We start from the raw sequence: 20,402 nt of genomic DNA, 5'->3' as shown, positions 1-20,402 counted from the left end.
ATTCTCTGCCTCCCCCCCCACCCCCCCTTAGAGCAGAACAGAGTCTGGATCTCCTGCAGACCTGCCCCCAGGCCTGTATCAGGAAAGACTCTTCTGGAGTAGAGAGACAGGCAAGTGAGGTCGCTAGTCTAGTGCTCGCTCGCTCATTGGCTGGGCCTGGAACAAAGGCAGCCCCAGAGCAGTCCTCAGATGCCACACCTGTCCGGGATCTATCTCCCTACGACCATGGTAGCTGCCGCCAGAGGGGCAGTGAGGCTCAGATGCTGGTGGAGCGCTGCGCAGCCAGGCATCTGCAATGGGCCTGGTCTGTTTGAGTGGTCTGGGTAAAAGCCTACGAGTCTGTGCCCGTGTTTCGAGTCCCATGCGGGCCTTGGCACCTGGCTGGGATGAAATAGGAACTGGAGGAAGCGGGGAGAGCACCCTGCGTTCATCTCTCCAGTTCCCGCCGGTCCTAAGCCAAGGGCCTGGGGGCGCCTGCAAGGGTCCTAGGAGGAGGGTCTGGCTGCTCCCCGGCCGGGGGCTTCCAGGGCGTCTGCAGGGGGGCCGGCGCGCCGCACGCACGACGCACGCCCGACGCACGCCCGCCCCGCTCGCTAGCTACGCGGCCGGGCCCCGCCCGCTCGGCCCCGGGGACCTCCCACCATGCCCCGCGCCCGCGGCTCGGAGGCGGGACTTCCTGCGGCGGCGACGGCTTCCGAGGCCGCCGGAAGTGTGTCCGCGTCGCCTGGCGACGGGACGGATCGTGGCGGCCCGCAGGGTCGCCCCTCGCGCGAAGACCGTCCCGCAGGTGAGCGGCCGGAAGGGTGGTCGCCCTGGAGAAGCGCTGCCGAGTGCCGGGGGCGGGGCCTCGCCGGGGTCCCCCGCCGTCCGCTCCGCCCCCCCTCCGCCCCCCTCCGGGTCTCCCCCTCTCCTCGCTCGCGCCAGCCCTGGAGTTTGAACTCCGGGCCCAGGCTCTGCCCCTGGAACCACAGCTCCACTTTGGCCTTGTGGTGGGCTTTCCCGCCAGGGCGGGTTCCAAACTGTGGCCCTCCAGCCCAGCCTCCTTAGTTGGCAGGGTGTCGGGCACAGGACCACCAGTGCCTCTGCCCACCCCCTCCCAGACTCCACCGGGAGCCGCGGCAAAAAGGCAGCCTGGGGTGCTGGGGAAGGTGGGCTGGTGGATCGGCTTCAGGGTCTGCGTTTGAGACCCTGACCTTGCTCACTTGCGCAGTCTGGGAGCAGAGGCCAGGCTTTCGAAAGAAGGCTTCTCCGTGTAGCTGAATTGAGCTCTGGGCCCACGAGCGGCCCAGGTGTTGTGCAGATCCAGCTGGGGTTGGTTAGCTGCTTTCTGTTTAGTGGTTGGCAGGCATCCCCGGTGTGCATGAAGAGTGGTACACACCTGTTACAGCAGAAGGGTACACCCTGGTGGTTGCTTTGTTTTCTTTCCGTGTGGGGCAGTCACTGCAGGGAGATCCCAAAACCAAGATAGGCACGGATGATTTTCTTTTCTCTTGTTTTCTTTTTTTTTTTTTTTTTTTTTTTTTTTTGTGGGTCATCGGGCTTGAACTTGGGCTGGGCATTGTCCCTGAGCTCTTTAGCTCCAGGCTACCACCTTACCCTTAAGCCAAGTCCCATTTCCATTTTCTAGAGGTTAATTGGAGATAAGAGTCTCAGGTCCTTTTGTGCCCAGGCTGGCTTTGAACCTTGATCCTTAGATCTCAGCCTCCTGCATAGCTAGGATTACAGTGTGAGCCACTGGGCTGGGCTTGAACCTGGCTTGGGCACTGTCCCTGAGCTCTTCAGCTCAAGAATACCACCCTACCCCTTTGAGCCACAGCACTACTTCTGGTTTTCTAGTGGTTAATTGGAGATAAGAGTCTCACAGTCTTTAGTGCTGGGACTGGCTTTGAACCTTGATCCTCTGATCTCAGCGTAAGTTGGGAAGATTACAGGCGTGAGCCAGGCACCCAGCTTTCTTTTTTTCTTAAAAGACAGTCTCATAAGCTGGCCAGAGACTTAGGATCCTGATGCCTCAGATTCTCATCAGATGCTGAGATTACAGGGATGTGTCACCACATTGGGCTTAGGATGGTTCTCTTCTTTATTACTAGCCCTGTATGCTTGTTTTCTGTAATATTCTCTTTTCTTTCGCTCTGCCCAGCTTCCTTCCTCCTCAGACTTGGTCAATAGCATTTCTAGAAAACAAGCATGAGTTACTGAGATGCCAAACAGTATTAGATTACAAACTGAAGCTCTCCACATCTGGGCCTGGGTTGTAGTCTCCCAGGGAATTCCATGCCTGCTGTGGAGTAGGCTCCCGTTGTCCTAAATAGCTGGTGTATTTGTATTTGAAGGAGGTTGGCATCATATTGTGAGACAGGCAGAAACCATGGATATAGATGCAGAAAGAGAGAAAATAACAAAAGAGATCAAGGAGCTGGAGAGGATTTTGGATCCCAGTTCATCCAGCATCCACTTGGAAGTCTCTGAATCAAGTCTCGATTCCTCAGACTCTGAAGCAGGTAAGCTTCTGTGTGTGGCCTTTAGGACGTGGCTCCATTAGTTGTGTGTGCCCTTGGGTTTCCCTTCTTCTGTTCTGGGGACATACCCCATGTTGCCAGGTCCTGAGTTTGGCCCAGACTGGCCTTTAATTTTCCCACACCTAGAGAACTGGTCCTCCACTCCGGGTAGTTAGACCCTGGACCTATTGTTTATGCACAGGCAGCCTGCCTCTGCTGTCATCGGCCTTGAGCTTGTGAACTCTCTTCTCCTAGCAGTCACTAGAGCCCAGACCCCCCAGGATCTGTTTGTGCTTAGACAGCCCTTCAGAGATACCCATTACGGAGGCTCCCCCTTTCCCTGCCACAGTCCCTTCCTGCCCCTACTCCCATTCCTCGTGCTGGTTTTGTTCAATATCATGTGCTTGCATTTCTCACAGATTCACTGCCCAATGAAGACTCGGACACCACTGGTGCACCAGTCTTGGTAATTGCCACTCACTCCCAAGCCTGAGCTTTCTCTCCACTCCCTGGGTCACTTCTTTCCACATGTGGTACTCATGTGCCCGTGCCGTATCAGTGGCCCAGGAACCAGACTATGGGTTGGGCCTCGAGGAGGGGGAATGCCTTTATAGGCCATTTTCTCTATTTCTGGTTCTTCACCAGGAAGGGGAAAGGTGGGGTGAGGCCAGCAATGATGAGGAGGACCCCAAGGATAAAACGCTCCCGGAAGACCCTGAGACCTGTCTGCAGCTCAACATGGTCTACCAGGAGGTCATTCGAGAGAAGCTGGCAGAAGTCAGCCAGTTGCTGGCCCAGAACCGGGAGCAGCAGGTAGGGCCGTGTGCATTGAACCCTGAGCCAGGCTCCTGGGGTGGCGCAGAGTGGGGATACTCCCCTGCAACCTGCCCACGCCCTCACAAGACTGCTTCGACCCCAGGAGGAAATTGTGTGGGACTTGGCCGGGTCCAGAGGCTCCAGGGTGAAGGAAGGCAAGAGCCTGCCGCCCAGCATGTCCATAGGCCACTTCATGAAGCCATACTTCAAGGACAAGGCCACCGGAGTGGTGAGTGCGCAGCTTGCTCTCAGCAGCAGGCCTCCGCGCTCTGCACGTGCTTGGGAGCGGTCTTGCAGTCTCTTAATTCTTCAGGATACATTCCCAGCCTCCGTAGGGAAAGCCAAGACCTATTCTGGACAGGCAAGCGGATCCTTATGTGGGAGTAGGACACCAGGGCTGGAGACAGCGCAGACTGTCAGCAAGCCTGTGGCTCAGGCCACGCTGTGCCCTGAGCGTGGAGTCCCCTCAGCCCAGGGCTGTTTGTGTAGCGGCAGTTCAGGACCCATCGGGGTCTGGCCTGGCATGTGGTGGGCGATCTGAGTCCTGGTGGGCTCCCTCGAGGTGAGCACAGCACATGTCCCACATCCTGTCACCTTGTTTAATAGGGCCCCCCTGCCAATGAAGACACTCGAGAGAAGGCTGCCCAAGGAATCAAGGCTTTCGAGGCACTCCTGGTGACCAAGTGTAAGAGCCCTGGCAGGCCTGGGTGGGCTTCCCAACTTCCACGCCCAGCAAGCCTGACCCATGGCCCTGCCTCTGCTGAGGATGTGAAGATGGCTGCCCACCCCTCACTTCCCGTCTCCCGCCTGCTCAGAAGGCGTGCCATAGGCATAGGCAGGCCTCTAGTGGGGTTACTGGCTGGAGAGAGACCCGGCTAGCTGCTCACCTGCCTCCAGAGGGGCCTTGGCGCACCCACATTGTCTGCTGTACTAGTGCTGGGCATGGAGACAGTCCAGTGGACAGTGAGTGTGTCATGACTTTACCATTGTCCCCAGGGAAGCACTGGGAGAAAGCCCTGCTTAGGAAGTCCGTGGTGAGTGACCGCCTGCAGCGTCTGCTCCAGCCCAAGTTGCTAAAGTAAGTCTGCACACAGGTCAGCCGCCTTCTCAGAAGCAGGAAGCCGGCCAGCCCCTCGCTCTGCTGCTGTTCTGCCTGTGTCCGTACTTTGTCTTCCCCTATAAGAGGGGACCCTAGGTGGTTGAACCGCTGCATTTACTTTTGTACCTCGGGCGCTTTCTCTTCTCTGGGCTTCTGGCTCCCCTAGGAAGAAGGTGCTTGTCCTGGAATCCTCCTCTGGTGTCCCCTGCTGCTGCCCATTAGACTCCAGATTCGGGCCGAATAAGTGGTGGCTTCTCTGTTCTCGTGACTGGATCTGTCATACCACACCTAGAGCACCAAGAGGCCTGGGCTGGGCCATAACGTGGCAGGGGTGTCTGCACGGTCAGGGGATGTAGCAAGGACTCAGCCCTTGGGTCTGGGAAGCAGTTGGTGGCTATAGCAGCAGCTAGAGGCCTAAGGGCAGAGGCATCTTGCAGGCATCTGCATATTGGGTGCCTAGGTTTAGCAGAGTGGGCCAGGCTCTGAGACACGAGCACTAGAGAGCCTCTCCCTGCCCTGCAAATGCATGGCAGCTTCTCTGGTCCTAGACAGCTTGTCTCAGAGCCTGTACCATCGCTTCCTTTGTGGTGAAAAGCCAGAGTTGAAGAGAAAGCAAACTCCGGCAGTCTCTCTACTCCTGGCTGTGCCATAGACAAAGCCTGCCATGAGCTCAGAAAACCCTTCTGTTTCTGCTCTGCCTCACAGGCTTGAGTACTTACGCCAGAAGCAGAGTCGTGTGTCCAGTGAGCCAGAGACACAGGTCCTCGAGAAGCAAGTCAGGGAAGCTGAGAAGGAGATCCAGGATATCAAGTGAGCTGGGGCCTCCCCTAGGGTGGAAGGGGAAGCCGGCTGGGTGTGACACTGTCTTCCTGCCCCTTTCTCCAGCCAGCTTCCAGAAGAAGTCTTGCTGGGGAACAGGCTAGACAGCCACGACTGGGAGAAGATTTCCAATATCAACGTGAGTCAGGGCAGGCCTGCCTTCTGCAGTACACTGTCCCTGTATTTCAGCCTAGCCCACTGTGACCCCCAAGGTCAGGGGTAAGTTACCTGAAGGCTGTATTTCTTGGCTCTCTGCTACAGTTTGAAGGAGGACGTAGTGCAGAGGAGATCAGGAAGTTCTGGCAGAGCTCTGAGCACCCAAGCATCAACAAGCAGGACTGGAGCACAGAGGAGGTGCAGCAGCTGAGGGCCATTGCAGCCAAACACGGCCACCTAGAATGGCAGCTGGTTGCAGAGGAGCTAGGGGTAAGTGACATTGCTTAGATTTTGTGCTTATTGGTAGTTTTTCTGTCCCTGAACTCTTCAGCTCAAGGCTACCACCCTACCCCTTGAGCCACAGCCCCTCTTCCCATTTTCTAGTGCTTAATTGGAGATGAGTCTCATGTTCTTTAGTGCCCGGGCTGGCTTTGAACCGCTTAGCTTGTCCTGTTTTTGTTTCTTTGAACCTAACTTCTAAGGTTTTTTTGTTTGTTTTTTGTTTGTTTGTTTGTTTTGGGCGAGGTCATGGGGCTTGAACTGGGCCTGGGCGATGTCCCTGAGCTCTTCAGCTTAAGGCTACCACCGTACCCTGGAGCCAAGTCCCACTTCCCGTTTTCTAGAGGTTAATTGGAGATAAAAGAGTCTCAGGTCCTTTTGTGCCTGGGCTGGCTTTGAACCTTGATCCTCAGATCTCAGCCTCCTCAGTAGCTGGGATTTTAGGTGTGAGCTGCTGCATCCGGCAGGAAGTTTTTCTCATCTTCCTATAGTTAGATGTCTTTGCTTCCTTCAGCGTGCACTGACTGAATTGTGCACTTTGAACATTTTCTCTAAAATTTCTGTTTTTACAAAGCTTCTCATTTGTCTTATGGCAGAGCACATGGGTATGGCAAACTAAACTTGCTAACACTCTGTGTTCATAGAAGCTCCTCTCCTTTTGGAGGAAAGTCCTATACACCTCTGTAAATGCAGAGTAAGTGGGTTCTGTTCTATTCTGGGCCTTTGATCTCTGGATTTGACCTATCACACCATGCTGAATATTGGGGTTCTCAGGCTTCTTGGTAGATTTGCTGTGTAGTTTGGTACATGTAACTTTATGATTTTTGTTTACTTGGTAAGTTATATTTCTAAAGAATTATTTAGCTAGCCAAGTGTAGTAGCTCATGCCTGTAATCCTAGCTACTCAGGAGGCTGAGATCTGAGGATGGAGGTTCAGAGCCAGCCAGGGCACTAAAGAATGTGAGACTCTTATCTCCAGTTAATCACTAGAAAATGAGTAGTAGGGCTGTGGCTCCAGGGGTAGGATGATAGCCTTGAAAAGCTCAGGGATAGTGCCCAGGCCCAGGGGTAGGGCGGTAGAGTAGCCTTGAGCTGAAGAGCTCAGGGGCAGTGCCCAGGCCCAGAGTTCAAGCCCCATGACCCCCCCCCCCAAAAAAAAGAATTATTTAGCTAGGTGCTGGTAGAGATCATGCCTATAACCCTATCTACTCAGGAAGTTGAGATCTGAGGATCATGGTTCAAAGCCAGCCCAGACTTACCTCTAACCATCAGAAAACCAAAAGTGGACCTATGGCTCAAAGTGGTAGAGTCCTAGCTTTGAGCGAAAAAACTCAGGGACAGCACCCATGCCCTGACTTTAAGCCCCATGACTGACAAAGAAAAAAAAATGTCTCTTCCTTGGCCTTTTTGTTGTTGTCGTTTGTTGAGCTGAAGAGGGCACAGATGTGGTCTGGATGACACCTTAGTTAACTGTTGTGAGCTACAAATGGTCGAGCCCTCTCCCTGGTGGTCGGTCCTCTCAGACCTCTGTGTCTCGTGTCTGGTATTTCCATCTTGGGGCAATGTGCCTTCCCCCGCCGGAGCCCTTAGCTCCCAAGCCCTCCCCTGCCCTGAGCGCCCAAAGAGCCTTTCCACATGCGGCTCAGGGCTGGGCGCGTGCCCATGACACTCACGTGCTTTCGCGGGCCTTGGAAGACCAGCCGAAGTGCCTTCCAGTGCCTGCAGAAATTCCAGGAGCACAACCCAGCGCTGAAGCGCAAGGAGTGGACGGAGGACGAGGACCGCATGCTTACCCAGCTGGTCCAGGAGATGCGAGTGGGGGGCCACATCCCATACCGCAGAAGTGAGCACGAGGCCCCGCCAGGGCTCCCCGCCCCGCCCCCACGAACCTGGAACCGGGGGTGGGCGGAGAAGAAGGAGGGGGCTCTCCTTCCTCTGCACAGGACAGACTACAGTGCAGACTCCCACGCCTTCCCCTCCACCCCCAGTTGTCTACTACATGGAAGGGAGGGACTCCATGCAGCTGATATACCGCTGGACCAAGAGCCTGGACCCAAAGCTGAAGAAAGGGTTCTGGGCCCCCGAGGAAGATGCCGTGAGTCTGTGGGGCCCCAGGGGGCACCCCCCGAAGCTTGCCTGGCATGTCCCAAGTGGCTGCTTGCCTGCGCCCTCTTATTAACATCCAGTTTAGTTGTATGATTCCATTTCATTTCTTTTACCCTCCTAAGTATTGGCCTAATTACCAACACACTAATGATGCATCAATGATGACAAGACATTCATTCTAGAAGGAACTGTCCCCTCAGGCTAATTTCAGAGTAAGGGGATACATCCATACCCTCAGAGGTACCCAAGTGTTTTGTCCCTTCCTGCAGAAGCTGCTTCAAGCTGTTGCCAAGTACGGGGAGCAAGACTGGTTTAAAATCCGAGAAGAGGTGCCAGGCAGAAGCGACGCCCAGTGTCGGGACCGGTGAGCCCTGCAGCCCCAGGAGGTGGGGAGGCCTCCGGGAATGGGTCCGGGAGCCAGGGCCAGGAGGGTGACTCAGGGAAGTGCAGTTCCAGGAGAGGGTGGTTCGTGGGCTTCCTATATCAGGGCTGAGCAGATTGGGAGAAGGAGAAACTTTTTTTCCCAGTTAAGATGTGTCTGCTTGGATTACTTGGCCAGAGGTGACATCGCAGTGGCTGCTTCTCATGTCTCTTGACAGCTCATTATTTTAAACCCTTTAGATCGCCTCAGGAAAAAACCCCAATCCACAGCACAGCACCCAGTTAAGTCTGAGAAAGTCCTTCTGCAGACTTGTCCCAGATGGCCACAGCCCCCCTGAAAAGATGCTCCCCATCATTCATTCAGGACTTTTGGTGCGGTGCAGTGTGCACTAGGACAGCAAATCGGGGGAGGCATAGAATGACCCCAAACAGTCAAGGGATAAAAAACTGGAGAAGATTTCTAAGAATGTTCAGAGCAGTGTCACTAGTGAAGAGAATAATGTATTTACTTGAATGTTAACTTAGCTCTAGAAAGGAAGTGCCAGAGTGACTCTGTGTTAACCTTGAGAACATTCTGAACACTTGAGTCAAGTGTTTGTTTTGGAATTCTAATTTTGGTGATGGTACTGGTTTTTGAACTCATGGCCTCACACTAGCTCAGTGGGTGTTTTAACACTTGGGCCAGGTCCCCAGCTTACTTGTACAGATTTTGGGGGGGGAGTTGTTTGTGTTTAATAGTTAAAGGAGTAGTTTATTTGGAGTGAATTTATGTAATCTTAAACTTCAAATTATATGAAATAAAGTCTGAGTAACAAAGATGGCACTTGTGTATACTATGAAGTGAATGGAAATGTGCACTTTTTTTAAATAGAATAATGTAGAGGGGTTACAGTTACTTACATTCCTTCTCTGCACGTTGATAGCCCTTCTCATGTTTTCTTCCCTCAACCCCTCCCAACTGTACAGTTTTTTATATGGAATAAACTTTTAGATTTCTCAGGTGTATCCTAGGAGTGAGATTGTTGGGTCAAACACTAACCCTTCTGTTTTGCTCCTTGAGGAACGGCCAGGCTTTTGGCAAAGTGCCTTGCCCGTTCTATGTAGCTTAGCTCACACTGGCAATTTGTGAACTTTCCACATCCACTCCAACACTTACTATCTTCTGTGCTTGTGGTCACGGCCTGCCTGGTGTGTGTCAGGTCATATCTTTGATTTGTGCTTCTCTGGTAGCTAACTTCGGGTGTGTGCTTGTGCCCGCTGGGAAATAGATAGGGATACATAGAAACACACATATATCCACCCCCCTTCAGAAAGATGTCCATTCAAATCCTTTGTCCATATCTTTGTTTTTGTTTATTCTGTTGGCGGGAAGGGTGAGACAGGGTCTCCCTTTGTAAGCCAGGCTGCCCCTGAGTGCCAAGATTATTGTGTGTGCTGCCTTACCTGGGTTCTCTTTATATTAACGTGAAAGAGTTTTCATATGTTTCTTTGCTGGCCCCTTTCAGAGCTTACTAACAGCCTCCCAGTTTGTATCTTATCTTCCGACTTCTTTTTTTTTTTTTTTTTTTTAATTTTTTCTAGTACCACGATTTGAATTCCAGGCCTGAAACTAGATACATACTTGGTCTTGAGCCACGTCTCCAGCCCTATTTGGTTAATATTTAGGTAGGACCTTGTGGTTTTGCCTCAAGCTGGCCTTGGGCTCTGCACTCTTCCTTCCGTCTCGTACATTGCTGGGATTGTGGGCTTGTACCACTACTCCTGGCTTACTTGCTGAGATGTGCATTTTGCTCACATTTTGCCAAGTCTGGCTTGAACCACAGCCCTTCCAGTCTCTGCCTCTTGTGTGGCTTGCATTAGAAGCTGCCATGCTCAACCATTGTCTTTCTTGGTAAGGGCCCTCGAAGCTCAAAAGTATTCGGTTTTGGTGACATTTATCTTTATATTTACATTTCTTATGCCTTTGATGTCATGCCTAAGAAATGATTGGGCAGCTAAGGGACTAAAGCACTCCTTTGTTTCCACGTTGCTCTCAGCTATCTCAGAAGATTACACTTCAGCTTGAAGAAGGGACGATGGAATGCAAAAGAAGAGGCACAGTTAATTGAACTAATAGAAAAATACGGTGTCGGTGAGTCATGGAAGTGTTTGCCCATCCGTGTCTCCTGGCTTTAGTCCCTTTGAGGGCCTATAGCCACTCTAGAGGCCCAGAGTGTGTACCCACCCAAGGCTGTGTCCTGAGGTGGCTGGGACAGGTGACAGTGGGCCTCCGAGATTAGGAGCCCTTTGACTATGTTTTTTTGTATGGAACCTGGGATCTCATGCATGCTAGACAAGTGCTGTGCCACTGAGCCTCACCTCTCTGCCCCGTCACAAATTAATATCGCTCCTGTGTAGGAAATACAGATGTGCTCCTCTCTGGCAGGAGCCTGCGCAGGGAAGGCCTCTCCTCACACACAGCTCGTGACCATGGGCAGCCACACTGCAGCTCCAGAGAGGAGCTCTTGTCTTCACAGGCTTCATTTCTCATTTCCTCCTCCTTGCTGCTGAGCCGAAATTAGTGATGCGTAAAGCTGGGCACTGATGGCTCACATTTATAATTCTAGCTGTTCAGGATACTGGGATCTGAGGATCGCAGTTCAGAGCTTGCTCTAGACAGGAAAGTCTCCCAGTTTACCATCAAAAAGCCCACAAGTGCTGGGCGCTGATGGCTCACGCCTGTCATCCTAGCTACTCAGGAGGCTGAGATCTGAGGATCAAAGTTCAAAGTCAGCCTGTGCACAAAAGGACCTGAGGCGCTTATCTCCAATTAACCTCTAGAAAACGGGAAGTGAGGCTTGGCTCCAGAGTAGGGTAGTAGCCTAGAGCTGAAGAGCTCAGGGACAGCGCCCAGGCCCAGTTCAAGCTCCATGATCTCCCCCGAACCCCCCCCCCCCCCAAAAAAAAGTGGAGCTATGGCTGAAGTGGTGGAGCACTAGCTTTGAGCCATGCTAGTCCCTGAGTTATTTAAAAAAAAAAAAAAAGTGGGGGTGGACTGGAGTTTAGCCTGGTGGTAGAGTGCTTGCCTAGCTTACACAAAGACCCAGGTTCGATTCCTCGGTACCACATACTTTAAAAAAAAAAAATGGAAGTGGTGCTATGGCTCAAGTGGAAGAGCTCTAACCTTAAGAAAGTCCAAGGACAGCACTCAGGGCCTGAGTTCAAGGCCCAGGACTGGCAAAAAATAAAATAGTGTATGTTAGCAACACCTCCTTAGACTACACCTAGTGTGGTGTGATTGTGCATCGTACAAGGAGTTGCCGTTACTCCCACTGGCACTGCTGCAAGAAGCATGGGCCATGGGAGGTGTCCTCTGAAGTCTGGGTGATCATATGAAGAACTGGGGGGCAAGTTTTCCTTCCTGGTAGTACTTTCCAGCACTTTCCTGGAGAGCTGGTCATCCCAGGATGCAGGTGCGCCAGCCCCTGTGGCCTGGTTTCTTGTTGGGCATGAAGGGGGGTAGCTTGTGCCTCGGGCCCTGCCTTCCTGGAGGCTGCAGGCCCTTCCCCAGCTGATCAGCTTGTGTCGTTTAAGGTAGCAGCATGAGGCAGTTTCCCTGTGGTTTCGCCTTTGTAGGTCACTGGGCAAAAATTGCTTCTGAACTTCCCCATCGGTCCGGCTCCCAGTGTCTGAGCAAGTGGAAAATCATGGTTGGGGTAAGACGTTTGTTCCCTTTCGGAGCTTTTCTGGAAGTCGGCCCATCCTGTGGGAGCCATTGGGACTGATGGGGGAAGTGACAGCAACAGGAGGGAAAGGTGGGGGTTTCTTCCAGAATATAGCACCTTCTCCCCTGCCAGTGTCCTGTTTGGGCTTCTCTCTGAGGCTGGGCTGTCAGCCTGTTGTCCTTTGTCCTGGCTTAGCTGAGGCCTCCACGTGGCCTTTTCCTTCCCTCAGAGGAATCAGAGTCTCCGCAGGCGGCAGCGGAGGCGGCGGCGGCCTCGTCGCAGGGTCCGCTGGAGCTCCAGCAGCAGCAGCAGCAGTGGTGGCAGCAGCAGTGAGGACACGGCTTACTCCAGCAGCAGCAGCAGTGGCAACAGCAGCGAGAACTCGGAGGTGGAGCTGGGAGAGCCCCAGGGGCGGGGCAGAGTTCTTTTGCCTCGACAGTACACAGTACCAGACCTTGACCTATGGGTTCCTGCGAGGCGGCCGAGTGCCAGCCAGCCACAAAGAGAAGATGCCTCCTCCTCCCTCCCCAAGAGCTCTGGGGCTGCCCCGGGACGCCCTGAGAAAGTTCCCGCCACCGCTCCTGGGGGGGCGTCTTCCAGGGTACACGGCACCATCCCAAGAGGCACCCAGTACCCACACCCACCAGGCACTCACCCAGCCAGCGAGGAGGAGTCTGCCTGCAAGGTGGGTCCCCAGAGCCTTCCAGAATGCTGGAGCGGGAGACGCGGTGGTTCCTGTGCACATGCCCGGGTACCGTGTGGCAGCCTGGACGTCGCTGTGTGTGCTGTCCTGAGGCTGGCAGCTGGCATGTTCCCCAACTCCTTTGCTGTCAAGTCAGTAGGAGCTCTTTTTGGGACATTGCTGAGCAGCGCTCAGATTCACAACCATTTTAAGATTTTTTTTTGCAGGTGGCGGGAGGAAGGAGGGCAGGGAAGGAGCTGTCCTCCATGTGTCCACAGCCTGCAGGGGTATCTGAGTCCTCCTCTGCAGGGTGCTACCCTCTTGTCTGGGCTGGCTAGTCTTCAGGTTGTTGTTTTATTTTATTTAATGGATGTCTCATTTTTATTTAACTAGTCGGTTCCAGAACTTTTTTTTTTTGCTAGTCCTGAGCTTGAACTCAGGGCCTACACATTGTCCTTGGGCTTTCTCAAAGCTGGCACTCTACCACTTGAGCCATGGCACCACTTCCGGCTTTTTTTATGTGTGTGGTCCCGAGGAATCAAACCCAGGGCTTCATCATGCACGCTAGGCAAGCACTCTACCACTAGGCTGCACACTCGGCCCCATACATTTCTTTTTGAGCACCATCACTCCCTTGTTCTCAGTGTCTCTCCTCCCCGCTCTCCGTCCCCCTCCCTGTCTTCAGAATGTTGGGGTACTGGGTGTGGGTAAAACTCCATGTGGAGCAGCAGTGTGGTCTTTTGGTGGCAGCAGAGTAAAGCTGCAGCTCTGTAGACAAGCAGCACGCTCGTGTGGCCCTTGCCTCTGTGTGTACCAGTAGTCTTGCCTAGAGAAAGTTACCAAGGGCCTAAGGAGCGGTTAGCATCCAGAAGCCAGGCCTTGTGGCCTGCCACTTTCCTCAAGGGCAAGCCCTGCCCGAAGACCCTACACGTCCCCAGGTAGCCAGCAGTGCCCATAGCCTCTTTAGAGCGTAGGTGGGGTGGCAGCTCAGACAGAGGGCCCAGGAGGCCCTCCCCTTATCCTGCCTCCAGGCCATGTGTGCAGAAGATGCTGCCAGAGAGTTGCTTAGGCTGCCTGGAGCCACACTGGGTGTCTCGTCGTGCACTAAGGGGCCCTCAGGACCCTTCCTGGCCTTCAGGGCATGGGACAAGCATTACCCTCGGGGTCCTGGCCTGTCCCAGTGTCTAGGTAGCCTTTCTCCTTGCAGAAGGAAAGACAGAAGCAGCCAGCCCTGCCTGACTCAACCCTAGGACCTGGCCCTGGACACATCGTGGCTGGGCCTCACTTGAAGAGGCTGTGGCAGCAGCGCCAAAGGCACACTTTACACCAGAGGCTTCTGGACCGCAAGCTTCTGCTGGCCGTGACGCCCTGGGTGGGTGACGTCACCCTGCCCTGCACACAGCCTTCCCGGAGGTCCGGGGCGGTGCAGACTCACGGTACTACCCAGGCTCCCAGGGGATCTAGGGGTGGGGCAGGGAGAGCAGGACCGGGAGCTTGAGGGCCTCCTGTGGCAGGATGGTGGTGGGGCCCACTTCCAGGAATCTTGGGGGACGGGGCGGAGCACATGGGAGACTCGGGGAGGGGAGGCGCCCGTGCCCAAAGTTTTGAGGAGGAGAACATGGGCTACACACAGTCTCTGTGTCCGTGCCAAGCAGTGGCCCTGCTGCCCACTCGAGGAGCCAGCCTAGGGCTTGTGCGGACTTCTCCTGCCCCTGCCTGGCAGCTGCCTTGAGGCTGCAGGGCGGGCTTTACAGTCCGCACTGTCCCGTCCCCAGCCGATGGCATCAGGATGCAGGTGGAGCGCGCACGCCTGGCCAGCACGCCGGTGTTCACACTGTTCATCCAGGTGAGCCGAGCCTCGTCTCCAGCCCTCCACTGGAGCTGCCAGCCCGTTCCGGTAGAAGGCTTCGTGCGGCCCGCTGGTAGTCACCACCCCCGTGGGGTGCAGTGGACCCTGGGGAGGGGCCGGTATCGGCCCCAGGTGGGGGTGGGAGCACGGTGGAAGCCAGGGCCAGGTTGCCCTGGGGTCATGGGCAGAGGTGGTGCCGGCTCCTGGTCTGGGCTGCAGGGGTGTGACATCATCATGACCTCCATCGTAGAGTGGCTGTGTGGGGCTGGAGCAGGGGCAAGGCAGCTCTTACACCCTTACCCCATGTCCCTCAGCTGCTACGGATTGACACTGCAGGCTGTATGGAGGTTGTTGGAGAGAGGAACGCCCGGCCACTCACGACTCTCCAGCCCAGTGCTCAGGCTCCACTGCCACGTCTTCTGGAGGCAAGAGGCGGGCAGGTGAGTGCTGCCTCCCTCACTCCTCACAGTGTCCACCCCACTGGCAAGGGGCATTCTCAGGCCCCATGGAAACTTGGGCCCATCCCTCAAAGCAGCCTCCAGCTCTGCCCTGCCCAGGCCCCCCAGGGAGGCATCTGAGGCAGGTGCAGGCAGGATGGAGCCAGCCATGGGCTGGGAGCCCAGGGTTCTCTGTAACACCTGCCCTCCACAGACTGGCAGCTGTGAGCACCATGTGTTCAGTCCACAGGAAGCCTCACCCCAGGGCCCTGTTGGCTGGAGGACATTGAAATGGTGTCACTAATCTAGGATCAAGTACAACTCTGGTGCTTGGGAGCCATGGACCCGATACGGCTCACCAGTGAGCTCTGAGCAGGCATCTAGAGGGTGGGCTGTCCTGGGAGACCACAGCTGCAGCGACCACTGAGCTCTGTCCAGAAACGTGGGGGAGACTGAGGAGATGCCTACCAGGACCATTATACCAACTAACTCCCTTTTTGTCCTTAGGAACCCTCCGGTGTCCGGAGCACCCCAGGTACCAGCACCCCATGTGTCTCTCTGACTTGGTGAGAAAGGTCACTGGTGCCCTGCTGTGCATTTGAGTGCAGCCTCCAGCACCACGTTGGCAGCCCAGCTGAAGGCCTGTCTGGCTAGCAGCCCCTGGTAGACCCGTGCCCCAGTACCTTGACACACAGTGAGCAGAGATCAGTGAGGGTTTGTTTGAGATGTTTGAGAGGTAGGGGCTGGTCTTAAGCTGCAGCACATGGGCTACCCTTTCTGTGAATTAGAGCCCAGGATTTCAGGTCCATGTGGTGGGAGACCTGGAAACAGGTAGCTGGAGCCCTCTTGGCCTTAAGTAAGACCTAGGGACCTGGGCCTTGTCTTCAACAGCTGCCCATACCCACGATGTTGGTGTCTGTCTCTTCCCAGATGTGCCACCTCAGAGCACTGAACAGGACACCAGCCGCATAGGGCACACAAGGCCGGGATCCTGCCATACTGCATCTGCCTCCTCCCAAGTGCCTGTGCCAGCCCCCTGTGGCCCCCGGCCCAAGCCCAAGACCGTGTCTGAGCTGCTACGGGAGAAGCGTCTCCGGGAGTCCCGTGCCAAGAGGGCCGCCCGGGGCCCTGTGGCTCTCCGGCCCCAGCTGTTGCTTTCCTCACCCGTGGTCCTGCAGCCTTCTCTGCCTCCAGCCACCCAGGGCCCCCCAGCCACGTGCCTTACCATTACAAACCCGGCACTGTCTGGACCTGGCGCCCCTGTGGTGGCCAGTGCAAGCCCTTCTGGCTCCTGTCAGGCTTTGGCCAAGGATTCGAGGCCTGCTAGCCTGCAAGCTGTGCCCCTTGCCCCTATGTTCCCAGGACTCCAGGCCGTAGCCTCTGCTGCCTGCAGCCTCCCTGCCCTGGGCCCCAGTCGTGGCCATGTGAGCTGTCCTCCAAGCAGCCTGCCGCCACCTCAGGCCCCTGCCTTGGCCCAGGAGCGGAGCCTGCCCAAAGTCTTGCCTTTTTTCCCTACTACCCCTAGCCCTGCCCAGCTGCTTGCTCAGCCCCTCAGCCTGCCGCCCCAGAGTGGGTCTCCCGTCGCAGCCAGCCTGCCCCTGCCAGTCACCTGGGTGCTCACAGCACCAGGGCTGCTTCCTGTGCCAGTGCCAGCTGTGGTGGGCGTGGCTAGGCCCGTGGGTACCCCAGACCCCGCAGGGCTACTGGCAACACAGCCCCCGCCCCCTGCAGAGACCCCTTGCCTGGCCCCAGCCAGTAGAGACGTAGAGGCAGCCCCTTCCTCTAGGACGCCGCCCCCCTCACACCTCCCATCACAGTGCTCAACAGAAGAGAGGAATCCTCCCTGTGCCCCTAGAGAGGCCCAGGGGGCCGGCGAATCATCAGTGCCCAGTGCTGGCCACGTGGAAGCAGAACCCCCCGGGCTGAGCCAGCTGCCTACCCAGAGTGCCCCTGGCCCCAGGAGTGACCCAGGGGGGACACCAGGGAATTCCTCGGGGCCCCTGGAACTCAGAGAGCCTGAGAAGGGGGCCGTGGACCTGGGCCTGCTCTCTCAGGAGAGTGAGGCTGCCGTGCAGAAGTGGCTGAAGGGACAGCGAGGTGCCCATGTGCCCCAGCTGGAGAGCAGGCTGCCCTACCAGCCCCCCGCCCTGTGCAACTTGCGGGTGCTATCCAGCCTCCTGCTCCACAAGAAGGCCTTGGAGCTCAAGGCTGCCTCCCTGCTGGCCAGCGGGGCAGCCAGGCCCGGAGCAGAGCCGGACCCTGGCGCTGTGCAGTCTTCACTGGGTCTGGTGCGCAAGCAGCTCCAGGACAGCCCAGCCTACCTCTTGTTGAAGACACGGTTCCTGGCGGCATTCGCTCTCCCTGCATTCCTTGCCACTCTGCCTCCCTGTGGTGTCCCCACCACCCTAGCACTAGCTACAAGGATGGGCCTGGAGAGTGACGAGGACACGGCTGGGTGGTCAGACTGCACAGCCAGTGAAGCTCCAGTGGGCCCGGTGGCCATGAGCCCCACCCAGGTGAGAGCACGGAGGCCCACTTCTGCTGCAGGGGGCTGCCCAGGGCCTCGCAGCCTGTGGGTTGGGAGTGGGAGCTGGGGTGGGGAAGTTGTGCAGCAGGGCTGCCTGTGGGTTTCTTGAGAAGGAAGCTCACCAGCCCACCGCAGTGGGGCCTCTACATCCAAGCCACCCTGGTGGGTTGTGGGTAGAGGGTAGCTTCCTGCAGGGGCCTGGGCCCCACACACTGCACACCTGAGTCAGAGGAGCTCAGGTGTCATCCAGTGCCGTCCCTGAGGTAGGCTGCCGCCTCAGCACCACTGTGGAGGCCAGGCATCTCTTGTACTCCCTAAGAGTGCTCCGGGCTGGGATGGCAATGTGAACTTTAGAACGGAAAAGGTACAGGGCCTGTGTCCCTGCTGTTCCCTGGGTTTTGTGCCAAGCCATAGGGACTGTATAGGCCCTGTACAGGGGTGAGATGAGACATGGGGAGCTCAGGTTCTGTGCCTCCCTCCCTCCACCCCTGAGGCATCTGACCTCTGGTGCCCTTGAGCTGCAGAGGCAGGAGCCTCCCGCCCTGGAGGGGGCGCTGTGGGGTCGAGACAGAGGGCCAGGAGGGTGGCCTAGCTGTAGAGTGCCCGCCTAGCATGCATGAAGCTCCGGGTTTGATTGCTTGGTACCACGTACACAGAAAAGGCAGAAAGTGGTGCTGTGGCTCAAATGGCAGAGCACTAGCCTTGACAAAGCCCAGGAACAGTGCTCAGGCCCTGAGTTCAAGCCCCAGGACTGGCCCAAAAAAGGGGCCTGGAGGGCCCCACGGGAGAGATGTCACAGAAATCCCAGGAAGGCCTGGCACAGTTACTCCCTGTCTCAGTCCATACCACAGGGCTGTTCTCAACAAGGACAGAGAATGGCACATTTGGAGTGCTTGAGTTGGGGGTCACTGTGACTCTCTCCTCATGGCTCTCTCCCACCCACTGTGGCTGGGTCTTTGTTTCAGGGGTCTCTAAGCCCTGGCAAGGCCTCTGCCTCTCCCCAGTTGGATGCTTGTGGTGATGTCAATGTGCTCAGGACCCGCCACGCCCAGCATGTCCGGAAGCGGAGGCGGCTCCCCTGAGCAGCAGGTGAGTACGCCCCAGGCAAGTCCACACCCACGGGGACCCTCCAGGGACATTTATGCTATCCTGGGCGTCAGGGGGCTTCCACAGCGCCTTCGGTCTTGGGCCCGAGCAGGGCACTCACTCCCTGTCTTCACTGGGGTCTCTCCTGCACAGAAACACCCTGCCTCCTAAGGGGGCCTCCTGGCCTTCTGTCTATGCTGAGATCACTCTGTTAGCGTCACACACACACGCACACACACACACACACAGACACACAGACAGACACAGACACACGCACACACACGCGCGCACACGCACACACGCGCGCGCACGCACACACGCGCACGCACACACACAGACACGCGCACACACACGCGCGCGCGCACACACACACGCGCACACAGACGCACGCGCACACACACACACACACGCGCGCACACACACGCACACGCGCGCACACACACACGCGCGCGCACACACACGCACGTCTGCTATAACAGGATTTGCTTCCTTTGGCTGCTGGTCCCCACAGCCAGGGTGGCAGATGCCTTGTGGCCCTGGAGTATCCTGCTGGAGGCAGAGTGGGCTCTGGGTCAGCAGGCTGGAAGACAAGCCAGTCTGGCCTGGGTAGCTGGGACTTGGGCAGCCAGCCTCTGTGCAGCCCACCTTGAGCTGCCACACCACACCACATGGTATGGTGCCACTGTGGCTCCTGCCTGTCAGCGCTGCTCGCGGGGCCATCTGTGTGTGCCCTGGGGGTCAGGTGCCCCTAATGGGCCCCTCCTGTGTTTCAGGACAAGGACTCTCAGGGCCCAGAGCCCACGCCTGCCTGGGAGCCCATCACGACCCACGGGAAGAAGTGGCTGGAGCCTGCAGACAGGCCGAGGGAGGGGGACCACAGCCAGGAGATCCAAGCTGGCCCGGCCCCTGCATCACATCCAGGTCGTTGAAGGAATAAATGCTCTATTTTTTTAAATTAAAAGTGAGATGGACTTGTGTGGGTCTGTGGTCTGGAGGAATAGGGCCGTCAGCCGGTCCAGGTCCTCAGCGCCTCTGCTCGTGGAGCCAAGCCTTCCTGAAGAACGTGGAGGAGCTTCTCTTCCCTGTTCGTAGGCTGGGGCAGCCCCACTCAAGCCCTCAGGCCCATGGCGCCCTGTGGGCTTTGGTTTTGTCCTGTGCTTCCTCTTTCTAGTGCAGAAAGGATAAAACAGCAGGTATGCCCCTCAGTTCTAGTGCCAGTACCGGCTACATATTGGGAATCTTTGCTGGGCAGGGGTGGGGGGGGGAGGGAGAGGTTTGCTGCTGAATTTTAGCACTTTTTTCTTTCAGTCATGGAGTTTGAATACAGACACCCTTTTCCTTCCCTAGGCTGGCTTCAAACCATGGTCCTTGGATCTCAGCCTTCTTAGGAATGAGGGTTACAGGTGTGAGCCCCCAGTGCCTGTTTTTTAGACTTTTTTTTTTTTTTGCCAGTCTTGGGCCTTGAACTCAGAGCCTGGGCACTGTCCTTGGACATTGCTCAAGGCCAGAGCTCTACCACTTGAGCCACAGCAACACTCGTGTTTTTTTCTGTATATGTGGTACTGAGGAATCAAACCCACGGCTTTGTGCATAGTAAGTGAGCACTCTACCGCTAGGCCATGCTCCTAGCCCCTTAGCTTTTTATTTTTTTGTTTTTTATTTTTGCCAGTCCTGGGCCTTGAAATCAGGTCCTGGGCGCTGTCCTTGGGCTTTCTCAAGGCTCCAGCTCTACCACTTGAGCCACAGCACCATTTCTGGCTTTTTTCTATGTGTGTTGTACTGAGGAATCGAACCTGGGTCTTTGTGCATGCTAGGCAAGCACTCTACCATTAGGCTAAACTCCCTGTCTACCCTTAGCTTTTTTAATTTAATTTAAATTTTATTTATTTATTTTTGGTGCTAGTATTGTGGCTTGAACTCAGGCCTAATGTTATTGCTTGGCATTTTTCACTCACAGACGGTG

General features: G+C 56.0%; 1 protein-coding gene across 2 annotated transcripts; it reads left to right on the top strand.

The window, feature by feature from the left end:
• The first annotated feature begins 704 nt into the window (after positions 1–704).
• Snapc4 (small nuclear RNA activating complex polypeptide 4) lies at positions 705–19,394 on the top strand. Of its 2 annotated transcripts, XM_090330929.1 has the most exons (23): positions 705–787; positions 2,334–2,501; positions 2,918–2,964; positions 3,144–3,311; positions 3,418–3,543; positions 3,921–3,999; positions 4,311–4,392; positions 5,119–5,223; positions 5,299–5,371; positions 5,494–5,658; positions 7,363–7,510; positions 7,656–7,762; positions 8,043–8,137; positions 10,191–10,285; positions 11,770–11,849; positions 12,088–12,543; positions 13,748–13,976; positions 14,316–14,386; positions 14,704–14,829; positions 15,334–15,361; positions 15,757–17,342; positions 18,319–18,442; positions 19,213–19,394. In XM_090330929.1, the coding sequence occupies exons 2-22, from the start codon at positions 2,369–2,371 to the stop codon at positions 18,433–18,435; spliced, it is 4,116 nt and encodes a 1,371-aa protein (XP_090187055.1). In that variant the 5' UTR covers positions 705–787; positions 2,334–2,368; the 3' UTR covers positions 18,436–18,442; positions 19,213–19,394. The 2 variants fall into 2 exon arrangements, with proteins under 2 accessions (XP_090187055.1, XP_090187054.1); XM_090330928.1 differs by lacking the exons at positions 705–787; positions 2,334–2,501 and having other exon boundaries at positions 2,921–2,964.
• Positions 19,395–20,402: the final 1,008 nt, after the last annotated feature.

The sequence above is a fragment of the Megascapheus bottae genome, chromosome 3 (genome assembly GCF_031878675.1).
Source record: "Megascapheus bottae isolate mThoBot1 chromosome 3, mThoBot2.hap1, whole genome shotgun sequence".
NCBI classification, from domain to species: Eukaryota; Metazoa; Chordata; class Mammalia; order Rodentia; family Geomyidae; genus Megascapheus; species Megascapheus bottae.
Note: the sequence above shows the minus strand (reverse complement) of the source record. Positions and strands in the feature narration are given on the sequence as shown.